This window comes from Apteryx rowi, unplaced genomic scaffold (assembly GCF_003343035.1).
Source record: "Apteryx rowi isolate R43461 unplaced genomic scaffold, aptRow1 scaffold_151, whole genome shotgun sequence".
NCBI lineage: Eukaryota > Metazoa > Chordata > Aves > Apterygiformes > Apterygidae > Apteryx > Apteryx rowi.
In genome coordinates, this window is record NW_020447764.1 from 846,239 (window position 1) to 869,605 (window position 23,367).

General features: G+C 37.1%; 1 protein-coding gene across 3 annotated transcripts in view; it reads left to right on the forward strand.

Moving 5' to 3' along the window:
• SRPK2 (SRSF protein kinase 2) overlaps positions 1–23,367 on the forward strand; it is a 101,746-nt gene that overhangs the window by 38,468 nt on the left and 39,911 nt on the right. For all 3 annotated transcript variants that reach the window (XM_026059026.1, XM_026059028.1, XM_026059027.1), the window contains exons 2-5: positions 11,697–11,848; positions 18,245–18,353; positions 18,913–19,000; positions 19,246–19,333. In XM_026059026.1, the coding sequence (XP_025914811.1) occupies positions 11,697–11,848; positions 18,245–18,353; positions 18,913–19,000; positions 19,246–19,333 (437 nt within the window). The remainder of the gene's footprint in view (positions 1–11,696; positions 11,849–18,244; positions 18,354–18,912; positions 19,001–19,245; positions 19,334–23,367) is intronic.

Below are 23,367 nucleotides of genomic sequence, written 5' to 3' on the forward strand. Positions count from 1 at the left end.
CACAAAGGTTTTTAATGACTTCTTGAAAAATCTTGTTCTTCGTTTTTATGGGAATGCTATCCTGTTTTTCCTCCAGATTTTTGAAAGATAATGCTGACTTGGTTTTTGTTTCGACCCTCTGATCTTTCAGCGGGTCCCACTTTCCCTCCTTCTACTCTTTGTGTGATCATAACGATGGGGAGAGTTCTTACACTGACTCCTTTACATTCCCCCCACCCCACCACTGAGAGGGGTAAGGAAGCCAGGCCCCTCATACACCTTGTTTGCTGGCCAGTAGTTTTGTACAGTTGCTTCTCCTTGTACATTTTTGTTTCCTGTTTCTGTATTAGGTGGTGGTGTTATTTGCTCAAGAAGTGATTGTAGCTGGCACACATACCTGTGGGGAAGTTGGCTGAAATTAGATGAATTAGGGACATCTATTTTACAAACTGTCTTCCATGTATTGTGAAGATTGCTGATAGGGCTGTCACTCAGAGGTGAAGAAGGTGATGTTCATGTGTGAGCTATTATTGCAACTGTATTTCTTACTTTCCTAAAAGGAAAAAAAGACTTTTTTTCCTAGAAGCTGTATTTCCAGAGAATTGAATCTATACTGATGAGATTTCAGGTAGTTATTTTCCTTTGATATTAAAGAAAACGTTAGGAGTGAGGAACACATGATTTAGAGGTATCAAGAAGCTTTCTAGAAACACTGCATTTTCGTTTGGGTATCAGGAGTTGTTAAGGGAAGGGATTTCTAAAGCCTTCAGTTTCCCTTTTATCTTTGAGGGGCCTAGGGTGAAGCTTTGCACATCGCTGCGTTTCTCCACGCTGCCTATGCTATAAAATGCCCACCTCGGCGAAGTGGAACTTTTGGAGAAGTCAGATCCTCCCGAGAAGATGAATCTGGCTAGAAGCAGCATTCTTCAGAAATGTGAAAGGCTCCATTCATGTCACTGAATCATCTGATCTTTCTTTCCCAACCCTAGTACTATACAGCTAATCTATATCTGGTGTTGCCTAGCAGGAATTCATCAAATATCTAAAGGAAACTGATTTATCCTAACTGGGACTCTTGTAGCGTTCTGTGTAGGTAAAATGTTCAGAGATGAGTATTAGCCTCTTTCCTATCAGTCTGGCCCTCTCACTATCAATTGGGATTAACCTTGAAGGCATTTTACAGCTCTCCGAGGCTTGGCTGCCTTGTCATGCTAATGTTTTAAAGACATCTCGCTTTATATTGGAATATCTCCATCTCATCCTGCAGTCAGCTTGTGTTTCAGCTATCATCTTTTAAGAAGTTTAGCAATTTAAACTTCTGTTCTCAAGTGATAGTCCGTGTGCACAGTGACAGTGACTGCATATGACTGCAAGTGACTTCCAACAGGAATAGAGAAAAATCTTCCTTCTGCAGTAATCATAGGTATAGAAGGTGAGATGAACCTGGTACACATTCAGTTCCTTTCAGTTTCCTGTCTCAAAACACAATGCTTCAGCTCTGAGTTTCCCTCAGTTGTGTGGCCATGTTTCTTTCCTGTCGATTAGTCTTGATATGAGAAACTCAAGAAGCTATGCACACTAACGTCTTTGAGGCTTGTCACGAAACTGAGCCAATGCTGGAGTAGACTTAGCTGTCTTTGGCACTGACTCAGCTTAGTGAAAGTCAAGACAATACATTGCAAACATACATCGTGTGTCTTAGCTTTAGCATCAGTCAGATCAGGAGCTGTCAGCACCACAACACCTTATCATTTCCATTTTCAACAGTGGTGAGCTTAAGAAGTTCCTTGGACTTCAGTTTCTGCTTCTAGTGTGTCATGGGTTTGAAGTCATGTTGTCACCATCCCTTACTGTCCTTGGGTCTCAGCACCAAAGTGTTGTACTTTGTGTTGTACATCAGTCTTGTGCTGTGCCATACCAATTATTTTGGACGTTTGATTTTCGAAGCGTGGAATCTGAAAGTTCTTCCATGTCTCAGATGATTCTGTGTAGTGGTCAGGTGCAGACATTGTCCTTACAACCATAAGATGAGATTAATCATGTAGAAGAGGTGAAATGTAGGCAGTGGCCTCACTGTAGTAATAGTTGCTGTCCACTTCCTGTTATAAACTGGGTTCTGGATTTACCTTTGCAAGATGAGCTTTCCTTTCTTGTGGCTAACAGCTTACTGAAGTGGTGTTGGGAGCCTCAGTCACAGTATTCTGGTATCAAGGTATAGGGTATGGGAAAATAGGAGGTAGGTGCCTCTTTACAGTTCCATCTTTTCTACAAGTGAGAATGTCCATCCAAATGCCACAAAGACTGGGATTCCTTTGATCCTTAATTAACATCTCTCCTACTGTTAAAACTAGGAATATTCCAATAAGTGAGTCACCCGGCATCCATGCTGTGAGGTAAAGTGTGCTGAGATGACTCAGATGGTTTGATAACCCTTATTCTCAGACCTGCTGACACAGAAGAGATTCTGAAAACCTTATCAGAAGTTATGGGAGTTTTAGATAACCAAAACTGCCTTATCCAAGCCACTTGATGTCATGCTAGCTGAACAGAGCTCTAGAGTACTGAAGTGACTTTCTGAATTCTCCTGAGACAAGCCACTGCTCGGTGAAGATACAACCAAATGAAAGGACCTTAAATTGCAAGCCTCAAGCAAAATGGAGAGCTCCAAGATGAGCTCTGCCACCCACAAGACAAATGATTGATGGGAATAAGGAGCCGAGAGGCGTTTTTTTTCCTGGGAGTGCTGAATAGGTCATTCGCCATAGTGAGAAGTCCTGCAGACTGAGGAATAATGACCTCTGTGCTGATAGGATGTGTGGCAGGAGAGTACACTGACTGCAGCTGCTTTTGGAAACATATGATGTGAAATTTGCCATAAGTAGAAAATGCCATGTTCTTTAAGAGAGGCAGATGGTGGTTGGGCAAGAGATCAGTTTTTGCATTAAAGAAATGGAGGCATTCCAGTGAATTCTGGCTTTAGCTGGTGTGAAAGCAAGCTGGAAAAATTATTCTGAGATCCAGGCACTTAAAAAGATCTTTTTTTGTCAGAAACTGAAGGTATTGTTTTCTTCCGGATCACCTTCTCAAACAATTATCTAGATAAAGAATGTTTCCATGTGTCTGAACAATAATAAGTATTACCACCTTGATGAAGACAAGAAGACAGAAAGACGAAGTAAAGGGACCTTAAATTGCATGTTATATTACCTGAGAAGAAAATGAAAAAGGCGTCGCTGAGTCAGTCTTATTACAGTATGAAAATTTGCATACTGGAGATGAAGAGCTATAAACCAGTCTTTATTGAATTGCCAGAATGATGTTGGCTGGTGTCTCCATTCTGAACTGTAATTCAGAGCTAAAGAGTTGCCATGTTCTTATATGCAGAAGAGGTTGCCAGCTGCTTTTTCATTTCACCACTATGGAATAGCTGCTCTACAAACTCCTTCCCCTTGCATGCAGAGAAAGTGCAGCAAAGACAGGATGCAAATCTGTGCAGACTAGCAAGAATATACCATGTTTATGTGTACTGGCAGTTTATTTCTAGGTCCTAGCTTATCCACGATCAGTATCCAGTTTTCAGAATTATTCTCTTGATTATAATATTAGATACAGAAGAATGGCTGTTAAAATTTTGTTCACCTCCAAGTATAGGTGCAGCCCTATACGCCTGTGGTTTTTGAGGCCATATTTAAAGCCAGCTTCTCACTAGGGATATCCATCTCTTACATAGATGGAAATGAGTTTTCTTGAAATACATGTATGATGGTAATTTTACCATTATCTCACTTTTGAGTGCTGCTGAACTTTGCAATCTTTTTGCTTCTTTTATACATTTCTGTTATGAAAGTGGGTGCTTAAATTAACATTAACAAGCAATACAAAGAGAGAAACTTGAAGTAGATCATTGTCCCATCCAAAATGCTTGCCTGCTTACCCTTTCCTGACTGCCCTGTAGAATTAGGTTCCCAGACACAATGGTGTATCTTCCAAACATTAGCTCATCATGTAGAGGACAATTGCTTTTTTGCACTGAGATGATCACCTGAAGTCAGGGTTACATCCTCCTGGGGTGTCTTACTGGACAGAAAAGCAAAAAGTACTCGCTGCTGACTGTGTTTGGTATTAGTTGAGGGATTACAATCTCACTGTTCTTATTAAGTCTTTTCTACTGGGCTTGGTTACACAGGTGAAAAGGAGTGCTAAATGCTGTATTTATTGATTAATTTCCTGCTCACTTCCCTTAAGATTATGACAGTTGTCTTCATATGGTTTATAACACGATGTAAAATGAATACATACTTCTTTGCAGTTTATGTACGTTTATATAACTCTAAGGAAGTTGTTGGCATGTAATGATAAGCTAGGAATAAATCCTGTGTTTCATAATTTAATTATTGAATTTCACCTCCAGCTTTGACTTCAAAGGCTTGTTGACTTAAGGGTTTTTGATGCCAGGTTAAGTGAAATCTAATTTTTGCGGGGGTAAGTAGTTCTTTCCGAGAGAAGGTTCTTCTACCCACCCACTCACCCCACCCTGCTCAAAACTTGCAGATTTGTCGTCAGTTGTGGCTATAAGATACTGAAACAACAAGTATTATGTTTTCTAATTATATCTTATTAATAAGGCACAAATTATTTCTATTTAAACATGTAGGTTGTTCTGTTAAAAGCAATTTATCACAGAACTTAACCATAGTAGTAGGGAAAAAAGCCGAAACAAATACCAGTTTTTCCATAAGGTCTTCTAATTACTCCTCCTGGTCAGAAATAGAAGTACATATGTAGTGAGGTGGTAGAAGGAACTGTGTGGCATCAGAAAGGACTCTTGTCACAAGAGAATTTGGAGAAAGTGAAGCTACATATGCAGGTTATGAGATTGGTTTGCTTTTTAACTAGGTTTTTATCATTGTATTGGAGGAATATTCCTTATCTAATTTACTTCAGATGAAGGTTTCATTTCAGGCATCTGTTAGGCTGCGTATATAAGAAACTCTGTATTCTCCGTTCTTTAGTACATATTCTGTGAGTTATGACAGCTGTGTTACTCCTCTGGCTTTTCGCAATTTGGGTCAAATTTGTTTTATAACTTTCTCAACCTTTACAACACTTCACTAGAGAGCAGATATATGAGTAAACTGAAAGCTCCTGAGCATATATCTAGGTCTTTTCTTTTTGTGTCACCAGGTGGGTCTGGTTTTTTTCCCCTTTTAACTGTTGACTTTTCTCCTTCTCCGCGAGTCTGTAATGGAGAACTGGTCTGGAAAGTAGAACTATGCAAGAAACCAATATTTGAGAAGAAAACGTGATACCTTGGCAAGTTCAAGATTGAGGCTTCCTGGATAGATTTGGCTTATGGCTTGCTCTCTTACAAACTTTTTAACAGAATTGCAGCTGTTGGAGAACAAAATTTCAGTTGGGACTGGCTTTTAGAACTTGAAACCAATTGTTTCTGGGTACTTGGTGTAATTCAAGCCCAAAGAAAGCCTGAAAGAGCAACCTCCTGTAATGACTACAAACCTGGCAAAACGTACTGCTTCATATTACATGTAATTTGATATAATAGTGGGCTGCCACTGGTTCCTGTCAGTTCTGCTCTTGGCGATGTGCTCTTCCTGCTTGCCTTGTCTTCCTTCTGTGGATCATGTGGCTGCAGAGTGAGGCACTTCAGCTCAGAGATTAGTTTGCCGTTGTGGCTGTGTAATTGCTGGATATAGCACCAAGGCAGGGCAGAGAATCCATGGTCAAGAATGGAAAGAGAATAGGATGTCCTTTTTTTTTTCTTTTTTTTTTCTGGATTTATGACCTTTGACTTGAAAAACAGTAAGATGACCTCTGTCATAATTGCAGATAATTACAATATTAAACTACAAATAAAAATAGCATTAAATTGTTAAATTACAAATAATTATAATAAGAATTTCAAGATCTTATATGAAACGTGCAACATGATTTTGTTCTTTAAGCCAGAGTTTCAGGGTTGTTCTGATTTCTTTCTCATGTTTTTGTTGCTTGTTATATGCATAAAATTATTTACAAAGCCTTCATTTAAGGCTGTCTGAAATTTAAAGAGCTCACTGTTAGAAGGCACTTGTCTAATTAAGCTAAATCTGCATTTGGGAAAAAGAACAGGCAAGAGTTCAACTAGTTAAGCAGACACCATTTGGACATATGAGAAAGAGATTTAAATAACTGAGTCCTTAAGCAATTAATAATAGCTGGAAGAAATTTGTGTTTAGAAATTTCAGACTTGAAGTTCAACACCACCTGAGTGTCTTGCCCTGGAACATGAGAGATTTTGCCCTCCGGAGCTGCAGTGAAGCGTTGCTGGAACTCCTGCCAGATGGACTCGCACCCACTCAGAGATGTCTTAAAGCACCCATCTGAGTGCTAGGAGGCTCGTGGCACATTTCTGATGTTTACCCTCCCCCTGTCTCCTTTTCTTCCTTTCAGTTTGAAATTCCTGAAAGAGCCTCTGTGGACATGTCAGGAGATTTGTAACGTCGTTAGAATGCAGTTGATTCCAAATTTTATTTTATTAAGTATATGAAGGAATCATTGAACTTCCTTTTAAATGCATTTGCTATGTAAAAAAATCTTCTCTCAATAGAGTCCTCTGAAAATCATCAGGAGAATTTTTTCCCCCTTAGATTAGGGTGATTCTTAGGCTAGCCCCATAGATTTCTGCCTCTCCCCAATACTGTTTTCATTTGAGTCAGTGTGTCTTCCTTCTGAGGCAGTGCCCTTCTGAAACTCAGTGGCAGGCTTTAGCTATGCTCAAGGCAAAGTTCTGTTTACTTGAATGTAGTCTTTAAAAAAATATAGACAAACTTAATAAAGCATGGTATTTATAGCCAGTATTGTCAAATTAATAGTAGTTCGTCATCAGTAGTTTGTCATGCCTACAGTGTTCATAGGGAAGGACACCTCCTGTATTATGCCTGTTGATAATTAAAAAAAAAAAGTTTTTTGTCTGATGAGGGGTTTGGATAAAGAGGTTTGAAGTCTGTTTTGTTTTTTAGTCGTGGAAGTGATTCATTTGTTGAGGAAAAAGGAAGGGATGTCTGAAGATGAAATGAGTGCCCCAGGTCAGACCCGAGGTACGTCTGCCTTCTCCCTGGCCAAGAGCAGCCGCCTTGGGAAGATCACGAGGTTGGGCCCATGTGCGCTGAATCCTCGCCCGACCTCCAGCGATCTCTAGCTCATGGGCTGCCCGAGCCAAAGGGTTTTTTCTATTAGCCCTCAATAGATTTTTCTTCCATGAGTTTTTCTGAACCCTGTTTGAACCCTTGGAAGCTTCTCTCACCCATAACATCTAGGGCAAAGAATGGCATTAGCTGACTTCATTTTGCATGAATAATTTTTTTTCTTTTAGTTCTGAACTTGGCTCAGTTTGTTTGGGAGAAGCAGTGAATGGTCATTTCCTGTTTACTTTTTGTGCCTCTCAAGATTTTATAGCTCTCTGTTTGTCCGTTTTCCTGGCCAAAGAGTCCTGGTATATTCAGATGCTTCCTATATGGAAGGCGTTTCATGTTTTTAATCACCTTTGCTGCCCTTGTCCAACCTTTTTCAGAACAACTATAAAAATTTTATTTCTAGATTTTAAAATTTTATATTTCCAATTTTATATTTTCCAGCCAAAATATTTCCAGAATAGATAAAAAAATAAAACACAAAACAAACAAAACCCACAAAACAATCCCCCCCTTGAAAAAAACCCATCAACACCTTTTCCCAGTTTTCTCTTGTTTTAATCTTCTCAATGTTTTCAGGTTTTAATGTTACGGACATCACTTTTGCTGTTGGCTGTTCCCCAGTTGGAACATGGAGCAACATTTCGTGCAGGGAGAAAAGTAAAATGAACTCTTCAGTAGTTTTTCATTCCTTAAAGCGGGTAACTGATTTTCTCTAAGACTCTCTTCAGCATTTCACTATATTTTGCTTTAAGTTCACTATACAGGAGAAATGCTTCAGTCTGTCTTTTGTGTCTTAAGAAGCATTCCTACTAAAAGCAGGTTAAAAATAGGATTTCATTGTTTTGACTGGACTCTGCTGTAAGTGTATTTTTGTTTGTTTAAAAAGGAGTAATTAAAAGATAAAATATCCTGCCTGGTGTGTGTTAATTGTTTGTAATGCTTATTTAATAAGATTATAAAGTCATTGTAGCTTGGGGAGATGGTCAGTTCTCTGCATACCTGCTGACAGAATATTGTGGATCTAGAAATAATGTGTTGTCATCTTCATTTAATTAAGTATTTATGCTTGGATGGTGATGAATAACCTAGTGGTGGTAGACCACAGAGTACCAAATGATTACATCAGAAAAAGTAAAATGTATATGGTATGTGCCTCTGCATGCGTTACCTAATGCATATTAGTACATGCAATGTTTTAGGAAGTATAAAAGTAACTTGAAATGTTCTGGCTGTTGAAAACTGTGTTATGTTATGATAGTTTGTGATAATTATGTTTCTGAAAAAGGAAATGGAGATTAACACACATTTATTACAGCTTTCTTAATGTTTGGACTTTTAATGCCCAAGATGTTTCAAAGTCCACTTTAAAGAAAAATTAATTCACATTTTAACAAACTCTACTGAAAAGATGAAATCTAAACATAACCAAATAAAACATATGCTTATGCCATACATCACAAAGAAAGATACTGTTGAAACATTCATAGCATTTTATATTTCCAGTTCAATAAAAGGGCTACTAAGAAATGGCAAAACTGGAGTTCTCATGGACTGATGTCCTGACCTAATACTGTGAAATTGCGTAGTGGCGGAAGAGCAAACATCAGTGAAACGCTGCGACGAGCTTTTGAACGTGGAGGCAGAATTTAAGCAGTTAGATCAAGTGCTGAAGACTTGATCTTTGCGTATGCGTCAGAAATGTAATGCTGAACAAAAACAAACAACACTGTCTCTTCCTGAGAGTCGTAAACTAAAACAAACAAACAGCAAAATAACAGCAATACGGAATTAGCAGTTGGGCTGGTGGAACTGAGCAACATTTCTTCCCTTCACCCTTCTTCACACAGTAACATTTAATTGTTTCAAAAGATGCAATCAAAGCTAAAAGGACAAACCCAAGATTCTTCTAAGTTTAAATCAGGGTTGGGTTATTTGCAGATAAAATCGTAAATAACCCCTGAAAGAAATAAATAAAATCCTTCCTTCTTTCCTTCTTTCTTGATACACACAAAGGAGCATAAGAAAATACTCCTGAATTCCAGCATACCAAACACAGCAAGGATTGTAGATGGAAAGAAAATAACCTTTTTCAAAACCAAATACAGTAGCTTGAGAAAGACCCAGATGAAGCTCAATTTTGTCAATCTATTTCCTTAGAAATAGAAAAAGCCAATATGTGAATCTAAGTATTGAAGAGTGCGCTTCCTCTTGTGTCTTAGAGGGAGATTCTTGGTCCTCCTTCACGTTCATTTCAAAATGAGTGACAAAATGGGTGAATCTCGATTCCAGCAATGCTTCCCCTTCTCTTTAAGGTATTATCAGGTGAAGAAATAGAGCAAATAGTTGTTTGCTTAAAAGACAAAGTCAAATGCAACCTTAATGAATTTTTAAAATTATGACCTCTACACCATGTTGCCCTTATCTGCCCTTCAGTTAGGGTTTTGCTGTGTTTGTACCATCTTATGTGGCCAAAACATTAACATGGAATTTTATGGTCAAAAAGAGGTAGAAGGGTGGTACCACCCCAAACAGCAATTCCACATCCACAAGTGTCACCTGGTCACCTGTGTTGCCTGGTTCACCACTCTCAGATGGACTGATGAAGTGCAGCCCATTTTCCTGGGCTTTATTGTTCTTGGCTCATCAGGATTAATGTTGAGCAGTGTCTAGGCCTGGATCAGGGCATCTAAAATGGCCTTGTGCCCAGGAGCTGAGGTTTCAAGCCTTGTGATGTGGAGCTTTGGGGTGTGTGTGTGTATATTTAAGTGGACTAAAGCTTTCTGCCACCATCAGCCTGGGCGTGGGGGCCATCTATTTGCTGACACAGTAAAGCCAGGCTTTTGGAGGTCTGTTAATCTAACAAGTAGTAAGATTAACATGGCTGGTCAGAGAATGCACTGTACCTTCCATTGACTAAATCAATTTACTTTCCTCACAATGTATAATATAGAGACATCTGCTGGGAACAGAAGAGGAATGATAAAGGCAAAAAAAAATCATAAGTTATGGAAGCAGAAGCACTTATAAACACATTTATTGTTTATCCTGTGAATGGATCCCTTCTCTCACTTCTGCCCTAAGCTTTATGCAGTTAAACATAAATGTATTTATTTTGAGTAGATTGCTCTTTATAACTTAAACTGTTTTATTTCATTACTATATTAATTCCAACTATTCCTTTTTAAATCAGACTGTGTACTGAAATAATAGAAGAATTATTTTTTCTGAAAGAGTTATCAGGCAGATGAATTTGGTAGGCATGCAACTTCCAGTAAAGTCCTTTAGAGCCAAGGCGTAAGAGCAGCTGCTGTGCAGGCGGCGCATGTTGCCAGTGGAGCTTATTTCTGACCAACTGTGCACCCTTCTACTCCAGCCGCTCTGTCCGTCTCCAGCAACTGCAAAAAAAAAAAGTGGTGGTGGCGAGTTATGAAAAGAATGAACATAGGAGTGGGGTAAATATAAATACAGCTTTGCTCATGATCCCGGTAGTATTTGAATCCAGATTTTAGGAGCTGAGAAATTAACAAATTATGAAACTTTTTTTTCAGCCCTGATTATTATTATTTGAATGATAAAATGCCACTAATGTGAATGGTGTTTTTCAGACAGCTTGGACTTGAAGTAGATATAAAACCAAATTTATAGCAGCTTTTCATGGCCCAAAAGCTTTAGGTTACTTTGCAAGTACATTTTTTCTTTGTATAAAGTGTGAGTACACAAAATAAATAGCATCAACCTGCTTGGAGAAGGCTTTCTTAATTATTTAACAAACATTGTGCTTCAACCCTGTATTTCCTTCTTTTATATATGTATTGAAGATATTCAGAATTTCAAAATGTGAGTAGTTTGTAGATGTTCAAAAATACCAAGTACAATTTTTCTCAGACTAGGATATAAGTAGCAACATGTTTCATTTGCCTTGAGTAACAGCATATTTCATTTACTTGTTTTTTCTAAACTCTAGAAGCAGAACAGTTATAAAAGCACCTCTTGGTTGGTCCCTTTTTCCAATTATTGCATATTAAACATGCTGTGTGTGTTTCAGGGGTAGAGCATAGGTTAAGTAGGAAGATTAACTTTTCTCTCTTACTAGTAGTTGTTTTCTGTATCTTCTATACCGTTACGGCTTTCTGTAGTCCTGGCAGAAGTTACCGCTAAGAAAAGTGTGTTGAGTCATGTGAGCTATGTCAGTGTCACTAGAAGATTGTTCCTTGCTGTATATTAATGAAATCTTTCTTCCTTCAGCCAGCAGACAAGAGCTTTTGAGTAACTTGATTATCTTGATATTCTCTGAAAAATATTTCTTCTCAACTGTGCTGAAGAACATAGGTCCAACACCTCACTTGCTCATCAGGAACTCAAAAAAACTGGTCCATACCCGCTGATACCCAATGCTGTATACCTCATGCAACTGTGCGACCTGCTTCACTTCCATTTCCCAAGGCATTTTTTCGTGCCCTCTGGACGGCCAGATGGCCCCCGTGACTGAGCGCGGCAGTAAGCGTGCTTTCTGCTTGCTTTCAGGCCAGAGCCTCAACAGAAAGCTCCCTCTGCACCTCCGCCGCCGCCGCCGCCACCCCCTCCGCCTCTGCCCGAGCCCAGCCCCCCCGAGCCTGAGGAGGAGATTTTGGGATCTGATGATGAGGAGCAAGAGGATCCTGCGGATTACTGTAAAGGTGTGTGCCATTAACCGGTGCGGCGGTTGTTGCATGTCGGTGGGAAAACGTCGTCTTGTAAATCTTAACTCTGGTTCTTGGGAGCTGTTTAAAGAATTGCTCTTCAGTTATGGAACTGATTTGTACAGGAATTATGAATGACTGCCAGGTTCAGGCCCAAATGCAAATCTGTCTTCAGCTCTGCTTTTTACTCAGCCGTAGCTTATTTATGCATTTTATAATAAATAAATTACAAATCTTGAACACCTGTTTTCTTCCTTATGTCTTAGATACAAGAACAGAGGGGGAACTTTTCTTGATTGATGTTTGTTGTAAAAGAAACAAAAATACCCAAACCAACCAACCAGAAAACCACACTCTGAAAGGTTGTTAAATGCCTTGATGCCTTTGACAACATCAGCTAAATTTGTATTAGGGTCTGTTTCTTATTTTGCTCTCCTTTTCTTACCCGCACCAGCCTGAGATGTTACATGCTTTTTAATATGTGCTGTCTTTCGTAATCCTCAGTGTTGTTGGCTCCCTACACCTTTATTTTAGTTTTTGGCTTATCTCATTTTTGTAGTTTATGTTAGATTAGGTGCTTTTTTTATATAGTTACACAGCATGTGACTGTAGTACAGCTGCGTCAATACTTAAGTTTGTTTTAATGTTGCTCCTAAACTGCTTCCGCTAGGGCAATACATACACTGTACTTACATGGAAAATCATAGATGACAGGTCTGTCGGCTTTGGGTTATCTATCTTAGTAGATCTCAGGGATAGGAATATACAGCTTGACTATATCTGCTGTTCCATATCCCTCAAATCAAGAAATACTTGCTGGGCCAAATCTGATAATGTTGTCTGAACCAGAAATTTTATATATGCCTGGTGATGTGCTGTTTTAAGACTCTCTTCTCCCAGGATGGAAAAAGTCTTTTTTTTTTTTTTTTTGTCTTTTCAGATCTAACGATTGGAAGTGATTATTTCATTTTGGTGTAAAAAGTTTTATTAATCTGCACAATTTCAAATGTTTAAATGGCTTACATATACCAATAGTGAAAACAAACTGGTAAACTCAAGCCAAATTTTGAAGTGTACAGCAGGGAAAAGAAATATATATAGCCAAAACTTGTTTGTATTTTTTAAAATTATTTCTCTTAGAATGCATTTGTTCTTTTAAGATAACTCTTTTGGTATCTGTAGCATCTTCCATCAATGAGTAAGTAAGGATTTGTTGTTCGAACATCTGTTTACTGTATTTCGTTGAGATTAAGCATTCCTAGGCCCTCAGTTAATTCTTCCCTGAAATAAGGGCTGAATTTAATTTCAAACAATCCATTATTGTCTGTGTCCCAGTATCTTTTGCAAAATGTCACCATCTGGAGAAGCTAGATGGCAGACACACAAAAAATCTAACTCTACAGTTTGCTTATAGGTCACCTGTTACTGGAGTCTGTGGGACTATTTATAATAGGTCAGTAGCGATATCTGTATGCTTTTAAAATGAATTCCAAGTTAGGCTAAGAATACTTGCAAGTTTTGTGAAAAATTAAAGGGAATTTCTGTACACTTAAAGGTTCTTTTGAATTCCTGTAATTATGAAGCTCTGAATGTACGAAAGAATATTAAAGATGGTTCATGGTGTGCTTGGAATATTTAGCTATATATATAGCTATATTTTATAGCTATATAGAGAGAGAGCTATATATAGAGCTATATTTTAGCTATATTAATTTCTAATTTTTTGAGACCTGTTTTATTAATTTGAATATGTGTTTTTCTGTTTTGGGCAATCCTATCTGTATTTAAGGAGTAGAAGATAATGTTTGGAAATTATCATATGTTAATGGGGTCACTCTTTTCTTCCTAATTTTATCTCCAAAATGGGACTCTCCTGGGATTTTTGAGTAGGGTCAGAGCATTCTTCATCCGTTCTCAAGCCTGGTTTGAAATTTCATAGGAGGGCCATTTTGACAAGGGAGCATATAATTCACTTTTTATCTGAATTTAATATTTTACCTGTTAACTATACTTTGCATTGACTCGGTATTTTTGTTGCTAATTTTATTTTTAATCTTTATGGATGTGTTACTGTGAGCTGGACTCACACCTTCACTACATTACATGCTGGTTAATAAATAGTTCCCAGTCATAAGAGTATTTGTAATCAGAGAATTGGATTAGTTTGAATTAGCACCTGAAGTGAGAGAGACATCTAACACCCTTTTGTGTAAGGTGTTTAGACTCTCCTTTGTTCCCCAGGGACTTTCTCCCAAAGTCCATTTAAATCTGTGGATTGACTTCTACTGATATCACTGAATTTGTATTAAATGCTTTTTAAATGTTTAAGAAATGAAAATATCAAAACGCCAACTACCTGATCTTTACAGGTGTTGTTTAGACAATGAAGCTATTTTTTCTGCTTTCTGAAATGCCTTGAAACACTTGGAGATTTTTTCAAGTGTGTGTCATGTCGTGGATATAATTGGAATTCTTTGCTTCTCTGATCTTCTTCTTTGCCCCCTGGAGATGTCTCCGATTCATCCAGTTCACAAAGGGAATAATTCCCTATACAAACATAGAACTAGTCAGCTACAATTACCAATACATTCAGGAGACATTTAGGAATAATGATCTCCTTTTTCTGACCCTCTTTCTTGAGTGCATGTAGCTAGTTGTATGAGACACTTTTTTTCTTTTTGCTGAACTGAATAGCACAACAGATTTTTGTTACATTATCAGCAGTACCACTTATACATTGTATATTTTCAAATACTAATGTTGTTTTTCCAAAAGTACATCCTTTTTCTCAAACTTCTTAATTTTATATAGATGCTTTCTTGTTATTGCAATTTGAAAATAGCTTCTGCATCAAGAAGAACTTAAATAATTACATTCATCATAGCAAAGGTGGCAGCAGTTTCTAAAATACGTTTTTACTAAGCGTGCTGTTACTGGTTGTCCGCAACTTGTTAATGAATACCTTACTGACTTGAACAGTCAAGGAATAGCGTGTACAGGGACAGTAGTTGACTATCCCCAGTTGTTTCTGTTGTGGCTTAGGACGGTAGGAAATATGTTCTGAATTATATCTACTTACAGAATATATACAGGCTAGTCTACTGTTCTAATAGTGTTAGGGTGCTGTTGTGACCAAAATAAGAGGGCTTCTTACATCTGTATTACCATTATTCTTGCAATACAGAGCTTCTTACTAAAATAACTTAAAATCCCTGGATTTACTGACATGATATCTTTGATGGATTTCTGCTTTAGGGTGTTCTCTCTCCAATCTGTGATGGGAAGAAACTGTCTTGTGTTTTGGATTATTTTTGACCCTTAGAGGCACAAATATCCCAAAGATTATCTGCAGAGAGACAGACTTACAACACACTTTATTCCCTGAAGTATTCCTAAAAACAAATATTTACCTCTCTTTAAATTCTTTATAGCTGGGTGATATGTTCTCCAAAAAGGAAAATACCTTTTTTAGTATGAAAAAAGACTTTTGGCCTTAGTTTTATATACCTGAAGGCCTACTGGTACCCTTCTACCAGTACAAAAGGCTCTGTAAGCTGTGTGTGTTTTCATGTACTTTTGAAGCTATATAACTATGTACATGAATGATTTAATATGACTAGATATTTAGGAAGATTGTAAAACATTTCAGAAATTTTTATCTTATCTTGTTGAATTTTAAAATCTGTTTCAGAGAGGTGTTAAAACTAGGTTTTAAATATTTTTCAGGTTTTCTGACTCTATATCTATTTGCAAAAGGAATAATGATTGCACAGAATAGTATTTAATATTTCTCACTGTTTTCATGCAATGGTATTTGCAGGACAAACATAAAAAGAAGTGACACTGGATTGTATGGAAGCGCTTTACAAAATCCTTGCTGGCAAGTCAGGTGACTTGGTTCTTTTCACAAATGCAAACCTGTTCAGTAATCGAAAGTTAGAATTGCTGCATTTCCTACCTTAACCTTCCACTCATATCTGTCATTTGATTTTCACTTTATCATCCTGGATAGAGTTTCATGGAAGGAATTTGCCAAAGAATAAAAAGAATTTTAGTTTTAAACCAGTCAATAGCTGTCTTACAACAAGATTATTTTTATCCAGATTTTTTAATGTTTTCATCTTCAGCTGTTACAGCAAGAACAGTTAAGTAAATAGGCAATTTGATTTGAGTTTTGTTGGTAAAATTATGTTCTATCAGTATCTGGTCTTGACATGGATTTGTATGCATGACTTTATCTGGCAAATTTCTGTAATAATGTAACTGCTATAGAGTCTGGCTGCATATGTGCCTGATGCTAGCTTCATATTCTGCAGTGCCTAGTAATTAAGAGTCCTGTTTCTTTTTGCAAATGAAGAGGACAGCATAGTAGTCAACATTTTCTCTAAATAAATTCTTCCCTCCCGCTATAAATTTCCTGCAGTGTAGATTCGGACCATTGTTCCAAACAAGAACTATTTTTGTTTTTTTTTTTGCTTTGTTTTGATTTTGTTCTTTTTTTTGACAAGTAAGGAATTCCTTTTTGGGAATGTTGCATGTGCGTACTAAAGTGGACACAATTCAACAATGGAAATTGAGGTAGTGTTTTAGGTTGCTCGGTGACACACTTCCAGGTGTCCTGCTAGCCATTTATGAACGCTTCTTTCCTAGTGCTAGACTGTAACTCTTCACCCGCGGGGCAGTCTTGTGGCTCGCAGTCTTTAAGGCTGGGTCCTTATGTTTCAGTCCTGCAGTTCACCATAGCTCATGAAGCCTTCTTTCTCCTTTGATCTTTTTTAACGGAAGAGTTTTGTATCTGTGTACCTAAGCATTTTCAAAATCAAGTATTGTGTGTGATAGTGAATATATAATTCCACAGGTTAAAAGTATAAAGTTGAAGTCAAAGAAGCTTAAAGTTACACCTTAACATACAAATATTCAAACCGTGTGTTTTAGTTTCAATTTGGACATACTAACATTTAAAGCAATATATATATATAAAAAACTTTATAGTTCTGTCTGCTGAATATATAATCTTTATAGTTCTATCACCCATGCAATTTCTTAATCTGCCTGGAAGCCTTCGAGACAAGCTCACTAAACCCCTGAATCTCTGTTAAGGTAAAAGGTGTTATTAGCAAAGAAAGGATATGAATATATCCACATTTGGTGTCACGGCTCCAAAGATATGAAAGAGCCAAGAGAGAACTCCCTTTTTAGATCCAAGGAATAAAGTAATAAATTCACATTGGCGACTTAATTGGGCATCACTTCTAACCAGTTTTTCTAGGGATTCCAAAGCAAATATAACAACTTAGAGCAAGTAGTAAGATTAAGAGTAACCAATAGTGATAGTAATCAATAACTAAGGGTTCTACCTAAAATACAGTTGGAGGTGACATTATGAAGGACCAGAAAGAACAGAAGAGATGATTCTTCAGCAGCTGCTCCGCATGGGTGGTATCTTGTAGTGCTCCATAGAGCAGCTGTATTATTTGTTTGTAATTTAGGCTAAATTGTGAATGTTGTTATTAGTAGCTTAGGGTTCTAAATAATAAGTCTTGTCTGATCACTGTCTTCCCTGTGTTTTTGAGTGGGAGGAAGAAAGCCTCTTAAAATATGAAGGAAATAAAAAGCTTCATGGAGGGGCAATAAGCATCAGCACTACTTCTTACAACCCCTTCACACTGCAGAGAAACCTGAGCTCCAGTCTCCTCAGTCATGTTGGCCTTTCTGCCTGCTGTGGCTTTTGAGATCCTGCGTAGTGGCAGTAGGGTGTCAGCAGTGTGAACGGATAGCTAGCCTGCAGCCTTCGCTTAAAATGTAGTTTAGGCAAACCCTGTAGCTGCCCGCTCGTTCTGCTTCCGCACTGAAATAAACCTCAGACTTGAGAAAAAGGCATTGTTGCTGTGTCAGGAGCAAAGTAGAAGAGCACCAATAAATTCTGTATTATTCTTAATATTTTCTCAGGAAGTATTTTATTGCTGCCTTTATTAGTAGAAAACAAATGGGAATTAAAAGAGTCTCTGTTGAGATTGTACAATCATACAAAAATATATTGACTAGAGAAACTTCAAATGTGATAATCAAAGGAATAATGTAGATGTTTCCTGTACTCTCTACAAAGTAGAAGATAAGCCTGGGGAAGTAAAGGACCGATGGTAATATTACTGCAAATAAAAGCCATAACAGGGAAGAGTGAAGAAATGCTACAATAGGTGCAGGACATGGGTTTCTCCCTCCTGGCCAAGTAAGGCAAAATTCTTATCATTAGAGTAAAATTTTCTTTAGATTTCCTATTTTTAGTACAGGACAATTTGAGGATGAAAATTTATATTAAAATAATTATTTGAAAAGCTAGAAATACTGCTTTTTTTCTGAATATTCTTTTTCTACTTGTGTTTTTCGTGAAAGGAGGCTATCATCCAGTGAAAATTGGCGATCTTTTCAATGGCCGCTACCACGTTATTAGAAAGTTGGGATGGGGACACTTCTCTACCGTCTGGCTGTGCTGGGATATGCAGTAAGAAAACTATATTTCCTTTCACTTTCTTTTTTCTTAATATATGTTGCTTTATTTTGTGTGCGGTGACTTCTGTTTTACATGCATTATAGTTATGTAAATTCTTGGTGTCTTTTTATGCAGAAAGATGTCTGCAATATTATTTTGCTCTTGGTTAAGGGTGTATTTTATAAAACCTGTCAGAAATATGTGTAAGTCCATTTTCTGGTACAAATTAGTTTTGCTTATTGAATTTACGTGTTGTCTTGAACTTGTAAGAGTAAGCTAATGTTTTTATTCCTCTCATATCTTCAATAAAAAAAAGAAACATTGATTGAGAAAATGTGTACCCAAGTTCCTCTTTTAAAGACATTAGCGTCAAGCAGAAAAAATACTCAATAAATCAGATTGTTACTAGAATGATATTAAAAAACTGTTTTTAATGTAATTTTTAGTATATTCTAGTTTTCTATCAGAATACTTTAGATTAAAAACTATGTTATTTAAAATTTCCAGACCTTTAAAATATGTCCATTTTTAGCTCAGAGTGTGTGTTGAAAATGTTTTTATTGTTTTCAAGGGGGAAAAGGTTTGTTGCAATGAAAGTTGTAAAAAGTGCCCAGCATTATACAGAGACAGCCTTGGATGAAATAAAGTTGCTCAAATGTGTAAGTAAAAGTCTTGCAATACAGTGCTCAGTATCAATAACAGTAATAATAAATTCAAAAAAATGAGGTGGAAAAATGTTTTTAAGCTTTGTTTACTTTTTTTTTTCTAAATGGCTGACTTCTTATATGTTACCATGATTTTTGATGCTCCAAACTATTGTTTAACTTCATAGGCAAAACTAACTAATTAGATATTTTAAAGCGAATTATTTCCTAACATGTCAATCTTTACACTCTTGGTTTAGGTTCGTGAAAGTGACCCTAATGATCCCAACAAAGATATGGTTGTACAGCTGATCGATGACTTCAAAATTTCTGGAATGAATGGAATACGTATCCTTTTGAAAACACTGTACTTTCATTAAAAATGATCTACTGACACAATAAGCATTTAGTTTTAGCTTTTTTTAGTTCGTCTTAGTTTAAAATTGTAATGTAGAAACACCAAAATACATGCAGATACAAAGAATAGTCCAGCGTGTTATGCATTCACCTGAATGAAAGTAGCTTAGCTTTTTTAAACACAAAAATTAAAAAATACATTAATGCTGTGGTATATTAAAACTAGAGCAGGTAGTTTATTTAGAAACAGAAGTTTTACTGAAAAGATTTGTAATGGTTGAGGTTTACAGTAAATATGCCTTGCTCTAGACTAGTAAGGGAAAAAAAGTGTCAGTTCACGAAGAAATTGTTTTTTGTTTTCTTCTGAGAAGTTTAAGAGCATGGAGATTCTGTTCTTGGTTATATGATCCTCTTTTGGCCAGGTGTTAACCTCTCTCTGTTGGTGAAGATTTTAAAAATGTAACTTATAATGCCTCCTCAGAAAGAAGAAAATGGAGCCAAAGGAATATATGACTAAATAACTATTTTCAGGTAAAATTTTGGGCCTATGAATATATTTGATTTATAAGTTGAACTAAAATGAATTATCTTTGCTAATTGTATTAGATATTTCAGCAGCTTACGATGTTACTGCCGTTTTGTTTAATTTTCCACTTAGTATATATTTGTATGATTGTTGTACCTTGGAGCCCTAATAACAGACCTCATTGCTCAAGATAGAGATGATTCCTGCTCTAGAGAGTTTAAGACTTAAGTTGATTTTGGTGCTGCACCTCCAGTCTTCAGCAGATTAGGTTAAGATGCTCTTCATCAGCTCCCTCTCCTCCTTTAGGGGAGGAATCAGGAGGTGGCTGTCAGTAAATCTGAGTGCATGCTCTAGAGTGCATGCTTTCGGGGAGAAGTGTGCAAGCAGGTTTCATCATGTCCATCCGCCTCTTGATGTTGGCTGTGAAGCCTTTGTGCGTCTAATAAGGGAACTGGAGAGTGTGGGGACAAATATTCTGATTTGCAGAATGGGATCTTAACTGCTTTTTCTTTGTCCTGTTTTGGCTTGTTTCCTGGTTTCTTCACTGGTCAGCTAGCGTGACAGTTGCTTAAATTTAGGTGAAGAAAGTATAGTCTGGTTTTCTTTTCTAGGTTTTAACATCAAATTAATATGAATTAAACTAAATCATGCAGTTGCTAGTAGTCACCCCCAAAAAACTATTTGTGATGAAGGAAACTGTTTAGCACGATGAGGCAAAGAATCCTGATTGGGGTTTCTTGGTGCTACTGTGATACAAAAAATAGGTTTTAATCTGTGATGCTGAGATGCTTACTGAGAAGTATTGTAAAAATATTGTCTAAATATATTCACTAAAAATTAATGTGACCAAAGTATTAAACCCTTTAGATTTTGGCTTCCATATGCTATGTTCAGTGTGCAAGAAGATGGTACAGTACTGTCTTCAGCTGACAACTGTACCATTGAAGAATAATTAAAATTTTTAGAAATCAGAGATCTGACATACTATTTTCATTGTAAAACTAGTTTGTCATTAAAACACTAATATGAAATAGGGAATAAGGAAATAAATTGACACATATACATAGAAATGCTTCTTCTTATCTTTATAACAGTATTTTCCCAATAACATTCTTACATTATTGATTTTTCACATGTATGTATACATCTCTATTAAAGCTGAAAGCCATTTCTGCGTGTTAAGAGCAGGTTTTGTTAATGATAATATTTTGAAAACATGTCCAAACTTTTTTGAAACCAGGGACTTAGGTTGTCAAAGCGAGAAGAGACTGTTTATTAGTCAAAAATAAGGGCAAAAATAAGCTTTGTGTTAGTAGATCAAAACTGGACAGCTGATATTGATCTTTTCCATTTCAGTTTTACCTTTACATTGAAAACTCTGGCAGTTCAAAAGTTGTTTTTATGTTCTTGACAAAAATATTCCTGCCTTACTGGGAAGTGAATTTTTCAGAAAGGTACAGTAGACAGGATGGGCTGATCCTGGACTGGGATCAAATTTAAATTACAGCTGGAAGTCTGTCAGAGTCCAAACCACCAGTGAAAATGTGATAACAGGTATCTTACGCTTTGAGTTTTCTTGTATGAACAATTTGTGCATCCTGAGTTGGCTGCACTGATTATTTGAACAACTCCTCTCTATCTCCTTTGAAAAAAATCTTTAGTGCAGGTTCTTTTGGAAGGGGACAGGTATTCACTGCTATTTGTTTCCATTAAAAAAAAGCCATATTAGTGCTATGTTAATGTTGTTATTGAGTTGAACATGTTGAGAGAAGTACAATAATTTAAGAGTTTTCCATGCTGTGCTGTTTCTGACTTGTTTTGAGCAAGCCACTAATTATCTGTTCTTCATCTGTAAATTAAGATGACACATGCTTCATAGATAAAGGATAGAAATAGATTTAAAATGAAATAGATTTAAAAGTTAAAGCAATACAGAAGAGAGGTGAGTGAATCCTTTAAATGGCTAATACCACAAAATGTCGTGGAACTTCCAAACAGGGAAATCTGTCAAGAACCATGTAGCACAGGGCTGGGAATGTGCAGAGCCATTAGCCTGGACTGTGTGTCTGAAAACAATGATCTTTCTCCTAGGAACTGTAATAAATGTTTATATATACATGAATTTTAACAATGTGTGTTACACTATACTAGACTGCTACTTTTTTTTTTTTTAAACTACTTGTGTATTTTAAAATGACTGCAATTATGACTTTTTTCAGGAAATAACAGAATTTCCTAACTTGGGCAGCTCAGTGGTTTTGATAAAGGTATACTATTGTATTATTTCTGCATTGGGTATGTATTAGAGCATTAATAAATGTTTAACTGAGAGTAGCATATTTTTTTAAGAGATTCAAATAATCACATAATGAAGCAAGTGTTTGGAAAGCTAAGTGAAAAATAAAGAAGGAAGCATTCTTGACTTCCTTTATAACATTATAAGTTTATCTTTAAAGAATATATAGTATTACCTAATACCATAGGGCCTAACTGCTGCCAGCGCAGAAGCAGCTGAGATACATCTGGAAGTGCTCTGCCTTGGTACCAGATCTGTATGACATTTAGTTTAACAAGTCTTTAAACTTCATCAGGTTTCTAAATGCTACACTAGTGCATATGTGGGTGGGGGTGCATCCGCACACGTGTGTGTGTATTAAATGTAGGATTTTAGTCAAGAACAAACAGTTATAAGTACTTAATTCTGTCAATTGATAAATGTGTAATCTCTCACTTTGGCTGCTCTGATAGGTTTTCCCCTTTAGGGTATTCACCTAACTGCTTTCAAGAGCACCTCCCAAGAGGCAGCTCTGCTGGGTGGGCTTCAGGTGGTGTCTTTTCTCTGGAGCACTTTTTGAACATAGTCATCTCTCAGGACCTTGGTGCTGTAGGAGGATCCTGGGGCTTCCAAGGCTGGCATCCTAATAATTTATGCACAGCTTTTCCCTAGTTATTCTTTGTGAACACACTGGCTTAAGGTTAATCTTTTTCAAGTCACATGAGAGTAAATCAGACAACACTCACATTTTTGTATATCTAATCAAAACTTTGAGTCTCCTGTATGTGTTTTCCCTGTCTTAGTTGCTTCCCCAGTATCGAGCATTCCTTGAGTTTGTCAGAGTTCTCCCAAGCAAAATATTCTAATCTTTTTCAGGTAAACATCTTTTTTTTTTTTTTCTTGTGGACCTCCCCCTTCTATGTCCATGGCAGCCCTTATGGCTTTGCATGGGCGAAGTTCACAGAATCACAGAATGGTTGAGGTTGGAAGGGACCTCTGGAGATCATCTAAGTCCAACCCCTCTGCTCAAGCAGGGTCACCTGGAGCACGTTGCACAGCATCGCGTCCAGGCAGGTTTTGAATATCTCCAGAGAAGGAGACTCCACAACCTCTCTGGGCAACCTGTGCCAGTGCTCTGTCACCCTCACAGTGAAGAAGTTTTTTCTCATGTTCAGATGGACCTTCCTGTATTTCAGTTTGTGCCTGTTGTCTCTTGTCCTGTCA